The sequence below is a fragment of the Pundamilia nyererei genome, unplaced genomic scaffold (genome assembly GCF_000239375.1).
Source record: "Pundamilia nyererei isolate P.nyererei 1_Seehausen unplaced genomic scaffold, PunNye1.0 scaffold00178, whole genome shotgun sequence".
Taxonomy (NCBI): domain Eukaryota; kingdom Metazoa; phylum Chordata; class Actinopteri; order Cichliformes; family Cichlidae; genus Pundamilia; species Pundamilia nyererei.
In genome coordinates, this window is record NW_005187579.1 from 954,633 (window position 1) to 965,108 (window position 10,476).

Sequence of the window (10,476 nt, forward strand, 5' to 3'; positions counted from 1 at the left end):
TTATGTGGTCAGCATTTTTTAAACATTTTGCTAATAAATAAACTGACTAAGAACATAAAGAAAGCAAAAGCACAAATATCAACAGATGTAACAGTTTTATTGTTTTAATAAGTAGCAATGGTCTATGTCTTTTTTTTTGCTCCTGGTGGACCCACTGTTAGCACTGAAGGGAAGAGATGTTGCTGCACACACTGCAGCATCTTGTCTGTTTTTTTTAACATATACAAAACCTGTTCTTAAATTGTACTGATGTATTCTTTTCACAGCATTACAATGGCAGATGAAATTTTAAAAAACGTAAAAAAAAATAAAAATGAACCAACAAAAGAAAAATGTTTCAAACAACAGTATAAAAGTCAGTGATGCATGCTGAATGTTACTGATCCGATGATTGCTCTGCTGTACATCACATGGAACAAAAACAACTACAGAAACGTTCCTACCTAAATCATGCAGAGCTGTAATAAACGGTATGTTACATCACTGGCCTCTTTCACATACCTTCCATTTAACTGCTGGAATCTGAACATGTGGCTTCATACATCAGTGAGGAGCCTGCATTGCAACAGTAATGCCACTAGATCAGGCTGAGCGACACAAGTGAGACTGTTTGCTGCAGAGTTAACATGACTGCATGTGCACAGTGCATATTTGCGAGTTGCTCAGCCCAACCCACTAGAAAATACCATGCAATAACAAGTTATATTCATTTCTATTTACAGTAAGAATAAAGCCATTTTGACCATTTCCAATTCCCAAAAGTCAGCATGGTCTGTGTTCTATCATGAAGCCGGCGTGTCCAGATGCCGGCAGGTCAACGGAGAGAGAAGCCTGAAAGAGGCCTTTGATGCAACTGACAGCTGTTCGAGCTGTGTGTTAGGTTGAAGAGGTTTCTTCCAATATTTTTTTCACCACAGAAACTGTGGTTTCCTCTATCCATCCAGTAATTTGAGAATGCTTTCCCTCTCCTTCAGTGCTTTCCAGGCCTGATCTTTCTCCTTCTTAGTTGGGGTACGTTTCTTCTGCCTGGCTGCCATGATTCGCCGGAACGCCTCCATCACCTCATTGTCAGACACCCTGACTCTCTGCCTTAACTCCTGTTTGCGCATCTCCTCTTTTGCCAACCTGTGAAAAAACAGCAAATCCAGAGTTTCATGTGATCAAAGATCTCTAACACATGTACAGTTTCACTTAGGTGGCAAACAGAACCACTGCTGCTCTCTGTCCTCACCGTAGCAGCTCCTGCTTTCTGGCTCGGTTGTGAGCGGTCAGGGCTTTGAGTTCTGCTTGTCTCTTCAGCAGCTCTGCAAGGACCTCATCCTCAGAGTCTCCTCCCTGGCCAGGTCGCTCCTCGGAGTCCAGCAACCCCTGGGCTACCAGCTCCTCTTTGATTCGAGCCTCCAGGGAGCGCGTATGAGGAACGCTAAAGATGGCAAAGATCATAAGAAATATGCAGATGCAGAGCGGAAAAACACCACTAAAACAACCAATGTTACCACCTTAAATCTAGAACCAATTTTTCCCTTTAAATTTAATGGAGAGGAATTAACATCCACGTTTGTGTGTGCAGGCACAGCTGCATGAAAGTAGACAGCAATTTGAGGTACTTTGAAGAGTTAGCTGCTGACCTGCCAAAACATCCTAAAAAAGATTGAATGCGTTTTTTCTTTTGTTTCATGCTGAGGATACCGAGGTCTGTGTGGATGAGGAGATGTGTTTAAAAATGGCTGCTATTTCAGGAGGTCCTCTCATGTAATACATCAAAAATGTATTTGATGCTGACATTATACCTAAAAGCTTTTCCTTGGCTTCGGGGTGAAGTCCCAGCACCATCGTTAGCATCCTTTCCTGAAATGTCCGGTATAGGGGAATCCTCCATGGGGGATATAATGTTCTCCTGGAAGAAACCATGCTCATGTATTTATATGTATATTATTATTTGTATTTTTTACAACGCAATGATGCATTGTTATAAGCGTTATCAGGACAAAAGCTGGTCACAAAATGATGAGTCTGACCTCTACAAGGGCCTGCAGCAGACGCTGTGTGAGAGGACCAAAGGGACAACCGTCTTCTGGAGATTCGTGTTGGGATTCTGACTTTTTCAGCAGCGAGTCCACATCTACAGCAAGTGAAGATAAATGTTAGTGTTAAGGTGGAGTTACTAGTTCATGCACAGTCATGTGTAGGCACAAGTGAGCCTTCCCCTCACCTTTTGCGTCCAATTCAGAAAGCGGCCCTCCCATGATGCTTTTCTTTTTGTCGTTGGCTCGTGCTCCTTCCCTCTGCTCCTCCAGCAGATCCTCCTGAGCCCACCGCTGAGAGTAGTGTTTTCCCAATGCTGGAATCTACCATTAACACAGATCAGCCCCAAACCTCAAAACACTCTTATTCACTGCATTGCATACAGTTATTTGTAACATAACATTGCGTGCATGGCTCTATGTCATACCTTGAAGTAGTCTGCTTCATCCTCTGGTGGTTTAAGAAGCTCCTCCAACAATCGTACTTCTTCATTTGTAATATCTGCACAGTATGGCTCCACTGAGGCCCAGAATCTTAAAAACAGAAATATTACAAGGTAATATCAGAATAAAGTTCTTTTCTTGCTAAAACACACATCTGAGAATAACTTGAAAATTAGAAGGGAAAAAAAAGAAACATCAAAGAGAAAATAAACTAAGCAGATATATTTTGTAAGTTGTTGCGGACCTGTTGGGAGCATCATTTTTAGGGTTGCGGGGAATGTCTTGAGGGTCATCTGTAAATTCATACTCTTGTACTTTTGGCTGCAGGTTTTTGGTTTTGGGTCTGCCGGGACCTTGGCCTGGCCCATGACCCCCTTTACCGTCCAATTTCTGCTTCTTTGGTTTGTGGCGAGATGAGGCAGCGGGGTCTGGGTCTTTTCCCAGCTTCAGAAAGCGTTTATCTCCCTTCTTATCTTGCCAGTCTGTAAGGATCTGAGATAAATAGAGAGGAAAAAATTATGGTAGCCTTTAATATACAAGGCTGCATCTAGATGCTTAGAGATGAAAGCCTTATGGTTAAAAGAAAAGTTACATGAAAGAAGAGCGATCACCAGCTTGTTCCTACCTGTCTCTGCTCTTCCAGTGCTCGGAGGCGGCGGGTAGCTGACGACAACAGTGTCTCCAGCTCCAGCTGCAGGGTATCCAGCTCTTCGATGCCGATGCCATCATCCTCTGAGCGGCCCAGCACAGCAGTGTAGCGGGGGCATACCTTGACATGCTCCACGGGCTTAAAGTCGTAGTATTTCAGTGGGGGGCAGTCCTTCAGCTCACTCATGATGTATTGCAGCAAAGACCTGACAGTGATTTTACTGGCATAAGACAAAGTACTCATTAGATTATCAGACTGACATACAATGTGAGTCCAGCTCTGTGCTGTAGCTCTCACACACAAATTCAGAAACACTTACGTACGGCCGCACGTACAGTCGGGACTGCTTTAAAGAGCGCAGGCTCGCTGGGCCCGAAATGCTGGAGAATACGTTTAAATTCTAACAAGGGTTTCTTTTATATTCACGATTTGCGCACAGACGCTTTAAATATGGGCGTTTTAAACCCACACCACACAAATATAGCGCACAAATTATAATGTGTATAATATTTTAGAGCAGCGATAGTTACCTTCACTGAATGGCGTCCATGATGGGTGAAACCATTGTGGTAAGAGGGGGGTGTGCGTGAAAATTATTCACCTAAAATGATGTCCCATTTTATATATAATGACGATTCTGAGGAGAAAAAATAAGATAGTTAAATTTTTACAAAACCTAACCAGGCATTTTAAGTCGTAAAAGCAATTTAAAAAGTGGCAAGTCTGAGAATACAGAGTCTGGAGACTTGGCGCTTCATAGAGCCTGTTGAGTAGTCTATCACAATGGTATCATCGGATGATACCAAATCTAGGCGTATTAAAAATATTTGCTGCCAAGCTTTTAATTTGGAAGTTAGACAGTATAGTTTGTGTACGTTAATCTTGATAATTGACATCTAACTATGAAAACCATATAAGGTAAAAATAAAAACTCGTGAGACAACAGCCGTTGTCCCCTCTTCATAGTGCAGGATGGGAACACCCTAGGGTGTGCTCGTTTTACGAAAAATACACTCCACCTGGGCGGAGAAATAAACGCGAACCGTGACATTTACGCTGGGTGGGTAAAAACGATTCATTAGACTAACCCTTGCATCAAAACGAACACACCATAGATTTTCTCGACTATGTAGGATTTACGGAAGAGTCGTCCCAGGCGTGGCTGAGGAACTTCCGTCTTTTACAGCTCAAAAATGGTAAGTCTCCAGCACAACACTCAGCTTTATATTTAATTATTTAGCCAATTACCCCAAGTAACTACTGCCATATTTAACTTAAGATTAGCTAGCTAGCTGTGTGTTCCTTGTAGCCGTGGTTTCTGGTTGGCTGCAGCAAAATGAGATTACGGGCATCCTTGATACGGTTTGCAGAAACAGATTGACTGAGCTGTCTTTTCCTCTCGTTTCCTTTTCTGCTCGTTTCTGTGACCTGTAGCTTCACCACAGTTTGTCCTTAAACCGTGGAAAAGCGACGTATATAGCTGGCATAAATACAGTAAATAATTTGGATGAGCTGCAGTGTCGATCACCTGAAGGCATCACATCCTCTTCTGCATTCATATCGCAGATAGATCTACACGTAGCTACGTAGCATTAGTAGATACTTGTTCATTCTGCCTGTGATAACAGATAGCTGTCAAGTGAGACTTGCACACGGATTATTGTCATGCGTAGCCTTAAACACAAGTCCCTGCTGGGCGATTTACCTTTATTCAACTGGAAGGATCTCATTGCATGTGGCCGAATCCTCCCAGGTATTGACTTTTTATTACTTTTCTCTTCAGACAGCGACTCTGCGCCCCTACTTAAACGCTGTGAGGGCCACCTTGCAGGCAGCCCTATGTCTGGAGAACTTCTCCTCTCAGGTGGTGGAGCGCCACAACAAGCCAGAGGTGGAGGTCAGGTATGTTTAGCAGCACTCAATTGAGTCTCACTGGTTTGTCCCCTGCTGCTTCCCACCCTATGCTTCCTCATGTTTCTCCTGCCCTAAAGATGTGTGTATTATGATCAGCTGCTGGCAGACGAGTTCAGTCATGTGCAAACTTGCATAAGAAAATCAAGGAGGGAAGAAAAATGGCTACAAGAAAGGGCAAGGCTTTAAAGTTGGACTGAAGGGACTTGCCTCAGCTTGTTCGCAGGTGTCCTCCCCGTTCAGTGTTGCGGGGTCTGTTGAGTTTTACTGTGTTTAGAAGGACTGTTTTTGCTGTTGTTACAGGAGCAGTAAGGAGCTGCTGCTTCAGCCTGTGGTGATCAGCCGTAATGACAAGGAGAAGGTTCTCATCGAGGGATCCATCAACTCTGTCAGAGTCAGTATTGCTGTCAAGCAGGTCAGTAGAGCTAGAATGGCTTTAACTTTTATTGTGGTTATGACTTTCCAGAATATTCTAACGCTCTTTAAAAACTACTATGATTGACTGCAGGCCGATGAGATCGAGAAGATCCTTTGCCACAAGTTTATGCGCTTCATGATGATGAGAGCAGAGAACTTCTTCATTCTGCGGAGGAAGCCAGTAGAGGTAAGAGACAGCGAGTGACAAAAGAGAAATCAGTACTTATTAACAGTATCAGAGGAAGAATACCACGTACAAAACGAGGAAGTGTGGGAGCTAAATGAGTCATAAAGGTCTTCATGCATGCATGTTTTAGAAACATCATACAGACAGTAAACACCTCAATAAAGAAGATCCAGAAGAGGGTTGGTGCAGCAGGGGAGGATGTTAGGGATGGGGGGGTTGGAGGCAGATGATCCGCTGTGTTGACCCCTAAAGGGAGCAAGCAAAAGAAGGAAACAACATTAAATATCTCAGTATTTACACTACGGTAGCTTTAATGCAGTAACACAAATGGTGTCTTTTATTTTTTCTGCTCTTATTTTAGGGATATGATATTAGCTTCTTGATTACCAACTTCCACACGGAGCAGATGTACAAACACAAGTTGGTGGACTTTGTCATCCACTTCATGGAGGAGATCGACAAGGAGATCAGTGAGATGAAACTTTCGGTTAATGCCAGGGCCCGTATCGTTGCCGAAGAATTCCTCAAGAATGTAAGTAACTTGTTCGCTTCCTGCAGCGGCTCCGCTTTTAATATTGCCTCGTGTTAATTTGATTCTCTTGTCTTTACAGTTCTGATGGAAGTGTTAGTGTTTCCCCCGTGCCACCCTGGGAATGTTCCAACTGCCACTCAGCACAAGAGTGGAGAGTTAAAGGAGTAAGCAGCCGACCCGAGAGGAGAGGAACGTGACCAATCTGGCTTTGATGCCCTTTATTTACCCTTTACACCCGAGTGTCTTCCTGTACTCATGAATATCAATGACTGTACATAATGAAATATTTACAGTTTCATTTTCAGCCACTTAGAACAAATCCCCAAACAAAGGCGGGTCCTTAAAGTATTAATCAAGTTGATAACCATGAGTACAGGAGCACTGAGGCTGTGCTGTTCCAAATAAAACTCAGAAGAATTTTGTATTTTTTTTGTGTTCTGTCGCTGTCGTTTTAAATTTGTCTCCAAATTTTCTCTGTTCAGGACATACTTGTTTGTGGAAGTGTTAAGTCAAACGTAGAAAGAGCTCACTGTAAAGAAACTGCCATCAGTCATGCAAGAAGATACGGAAATATAATAATAAAACTCAGTTGTTTATACCTGTTTGTGTTTGAAAGCTGACGTTTTTGCTGCACTGTTGCTGTTCCTATAAATGGATTTGCTCTGTTTCAGAGGAAGTTGTTCTGAGCCTGCTCTTTAACCACATTTTGCCTTATGCGTGCGTAACTGCTGTGCGCCGTTTCAGCCACCAGGAAGGGGAAGTGCAGGCAGGGTGTGAGTCGCTGCGTCTGACGGTGTTTGTTCACATTCACAACTTAATCCGAATCGTTCGATCCAAATCAAGACTTGAGTGTGCTGTGAAGAAAGCGCCATTTTCACAATAACCTTAAGTATTTCTAAAAAAAAAACAAAAATCCACTTTAATTTGAGCAGCTGTACTTACTACACGCACACATGCTTCACAAAAGTTGTGACTCGTGGAGGCTGATACTGCCGTCACACGCAGGGAGGAAGAGATTTGTGTTTCTGTCCTGGCTTGAAGAGGAACTTTGCTTTGCAACTTCCTAAGTTTCCATTGTGATACCATGGTTCATGCATTTGACTGTACAGTACTGTGCATAAGTGTTAAATCACCCCATATTTATATTTTGCTAAGAAAGTAGGAAATGCAGCAATTGATTGGAAGGTATAAACGCACATAGAAATACTTTTTTAAAGGCAGAACAGCTTGAAAGTCAACATTTGATTTGATCACCGTTATTCTTAATCACAGCCTGATGTCTTTCAGGTAAGCTCTCTTGTCATTTCTTTAATGAGTCTTCAGAAATAGTTCTGCAGGCTTCTTGAAGGACATCAAAGATGATCCCACACTGCTCAATGTTGATAATCAGATTATCTTCAGATGGTATTTCCTGGTTGATCAAAATCTGATTAATCTGTTTAAAATCCCATCAATTTTAACAAGATCTCTAAAACCACTGGCTGAAATGCAACCCTACACCATGACAGCCCCTCCACAGTGTTTTACAGATGGTTGTAGGCACTCACTGTTGGACCTCTCTCCTAAACACCTCCGTACATATTGACGATTTGACGTTTTTGATTTGGCTCCCTCACTCCTGGAGACCTGTTGCCACTGATTTTCAGTCCAGTTGAAAATCAGCTTCCTTAAAATTTTTAAGCACACACTGCACAGCATGTTGGCCACACAGAAAGGCCCCTTCCAGATGATGGAGTCAACCTTAGGACCTTCTTGCTGTGAGGCAACAGTGCTAACCACCGCGCCGCCCACAAATAATCCCATTATCAAGAAATAACCACAACACGAACAGTACTGCACAAAACCCTCATAAAGAAACCCATCACAAGGTATGCAGCCACAAAAATCTCAAGTGAGAAGACAGATTGGAGTGGTTGGCTTAAAAAAATAACATCTTTATTATTGTGTAGTTGGGATGTACATTTTTTTAAAATCTTAACCCACAACACCAACTTCAAGCTAATATTGTGTTCTTTTTTTCTGTTTTGCATGTTTAATTAATGCTCTGATGTGTTCTCCACAGAAATGAGTGAAAGCATGTGAGTGTATTTCACTGAAGGCCCGTGTGTGGAATCATCATTTACATAAAACATCAGTTTCAGCTGACACTGTACAAGCAGATACAGTACACCACATATTACACCAGCCAGCCCTACAAAATGAAATGGCTACTTGTTTACCATTAAAAATGAACGACCCAGTCCTTTAATCTATTACTGAATCAGCACTTTAAAAATAGTAAGCTGTTGTCCGAGTAGGTTTGCAGCCTACAAATTGCACATTATCACTGAATACAGCTTCACATCCGATGATGATTGCACGTTACAGTTGCATATCAAAAACATGGAGCGGAAAAAAAAAATCACAGGGTTAATACTTCAAGACACAAAACAGTAACTTTCAGTGTTAGTGCTACTGCTGCGCAAAATCAACACAATGAAACCACACGGAGTACAGTAACAGGCAGACAGGAATCTGCTGTGTGAGCCAAGCGTTTAACTCCCTGCTGTGCAAGACAATACTTTGATTCATAAATAATTTGGAACAGCGATGCCGAGGGCCCGCTGAACACTGAGGCCCGGACACTCGCAAGTTCCTCAAAAAAATATGCTTAAACAAGGGGTAACAGAGAAATGTGTGCGTGTGTATGGCGCTGGTGGAGGAGGAAGAAGGAGACACATTAACCTGCTGGTCACCAGTGTGAGGAGGTTGTGCACATTTGGAAAGGTGGAAAAAAAGGAAGAAAAAGGAGGAAGGGGAAAGGTCCAGCTTTCAGCATCGCCGGGTTCCAGCCAGCAGAGGTATCAGAGATGAGGAGGGACGGTCTGCAAGGCGTCTTCAGCCGTACGTTGGACGTTCACGTTCTGGAAGAAGGAATGCAGCAGCGTCAGTGTCCTGAGTGAATATACATCAACACAAGCCCACTTTTATCACAAGTCACCAAAACAAGGACTCTTCTTTTACTGGGGTGAAAAAAAACAAGAAAGCCTTTTTTTCTCTCTGTCAGTGGATGTTAATGCTTTTGTCTACTGCTGCTGCGACTTCTTCCATCAGTTTTCCATCCATGACTTTTTGCATTTCTTTTGCCCAAGGCACCATCTGGAGAGCCCCATCACCGTGACAGTCACTGGCGTGAGCAGACTGCCAAGTAATTGGTGTCTGGAAGTTGGTAACTACATGTTTCTCTAAACCTCACAGCAGCACCTGAGACTAACCTAAAATGCTTGTTACTACTTTTTCTTTACTTTAAATGTGATTTTTTTTTAATTTCCTCTTATTTTGTTTAATTTTAATCAGAGAGCCTTGTTAAGTCAGTGCAGACAGAAATCTGTGACTGGCACAGTGAGCGTTTTGTTTAGCTGTTTGCTATTCACCCCAGTGGAGTCTTTGCATATGAATGACCAGGAGAAATCTCAGTCTCCTGGTTTGCACTGCACTGAACGTTTCATGTGTACACAGAAGAAGATACGAAGGAAATTCCAGCGTTTGTTTGATCTCCCTCTGATATCAGTAAGAAACACCCAAGTCAGCGTTCTACACCCATTTTAAGTCTTTGACAATTCATTAATATCAAACAGTGAAGCAGATTCATGCCATGCTTTCTAAAATGAAGCACAAAAAGAGTGTGATAAAGATATATGATATGGAAGTGTAGTTTATTTAAAAACAGTCAACAGAAATAGCTTCCTCTTAGTTCTGATCAGTAACGTGAAAAACACTGAGAGTCTTCACATTGTTTCACAAGAAAAGTGTAATTTCATATTTCCAGCATTTTCATTAGACAGTGTTAGGACATCTAAACAAATTAAACAGGAGCTTATGTGCAAGAGTTTATGTGCAAATATAGAGAAACTGCACCACTTGGCTACGTCACAAAGCGCTAACCTTAAGAGTTTCCTGACTGCTATCTACAAACATATAAAGTGATGGCACACCGTTAAAAGTTAACGTGGTTAAAAATCAGTTCAACAGACAGAATCAAATAAACAATGTATTCACTGACTGCACTTCAGAAGGTGCTGGAGTGTCACTGTTTCACAGTCGGGAGTACAGCATCAGCTCAAAAACACCTTCATTTGATTGTTTTGCTTTTTTATTCATTCTCCAAAAATAGGAGAATGAGCTTGTCACAAGGTCCGTGACAGGATTAATAAATGAAAAATTACAAACTGGATTCCAGTCGATTACCACCATCATCACATCTTATTATTACAAGAGAAGGAAGAACAAAAGACATGAAGAGTGGAAAGAGACTCAGTCAGGGATTTTTTTT

General features: G+C 42.1%; 3 protein-coding genes across 6 annotated transcripts in view; 1 reads left to right on the plus strand and 2 right to left on the minus strand.

Annotated features, from left to right (window-relative positions):
- Nucleotides 1-539: 539 nt before the first annotated feature.
- Nucleotides 540-4,112, minus strand: tada3l (transcriptional adaptor 3 (NGG1 homolog, yeast)-like). 3 transcript variants are annotated; one of them, XM_005746438.1, is made up of 10 exons: nucleotides 3,851-4,112; nucleotides 3,648-3,754; nucleotides 3,094-3,337; nucleotides 2,713-2,960; nucleotides 2,453-2,558; nucleotides 2,213-2,348; nucleotides 2,019-2,122; nucleotides 1,791-1,897; nucleotides 1,232-1,423; nucleotides 540-1,125 (listed from the first exon to the last, which is right to left on the minus strand). In XM_005746438.1, exons 3-10 carry the CDS (start codon nucleotides 3,301-3,303, stop codon nucleotides 933-935), a joined length of 1,296 nt encoding a protein of 431 aa, XP_005746495.1. In that variant the 5' UTR covers nucleotides 3,304-3,337; nucleotides 3,648-3,754; nucleotides 3,851-4,112; the 3' UTR covers nucleotides 540-932. The 3 variants fall into 3 exon arrangements, with proteins under 3 accessions (XP_005746495.1, XP_013769674.1, XP_005746496.1); XM_013914220.1 differs by having other exon boundaries at nucleotides 3,648-4,112; XM_005746439.1 differs by lacking the exons at nucleotides 3,648-3,754; nucleotides 3,851-4,112 and adding an exon at nucleotides 3,437-3,641.
- A 120-nt stretch (nucleotides 4,113-4,232) lies between these two features.
- On the plus strand, nucleotides 4,233-6,762 carry arpc4l (actin related protein 2/3 complex, subunit 4, like). The gene is made up of 6 exons (XM_005746437.1): nucleotides 4,233-4,313; nucleotides 4,901-5,019; nucleotides 5,332-5,443; nucleotides 5,537-5,632; nucleotides 5,994-6,164; nucleotides 6,244-6,762. The coding sequence occupies exons 1-6, from the start codon at nucleotides 4,311-4,313 to the stop codon at nucleotides 6,247-6,249; spliced, it is 507 nt and encodes a 168-aa protein (XP_005746494.1). The 5' UTR covers nucleotides 4,233-4,310; the 3' UTR covers nucleotides 6,250-6,762.
- Nucleotides 6,763-8,074: 1,312 nt separating this feature from the next.
- The window catches only part of pfkfb4a (6-phosphofructo-2-kinase/fructose-2,6-biphosphatase 4a), a 16,522-nt gene continuing 14,120 nt past the window's right edge, over nucleotides 8,075-10,476 (minus strand). For both annotated transcript variants that reach the window (XM_005746441.2, XM_005746440.2), the window contains exon 14: nucleotides 8,075-9,067. In XM_005746441.2, coding sequence (XP_005746498.1) covers nucleotides 9,008-9,067 — 60 coding nt within the window. In that variant the 3' untranslated portion in view covers nucleotides 8,075-9,007. The remainder of the gene's footprint in view (nucleotides 9,068-10,476) is intronic.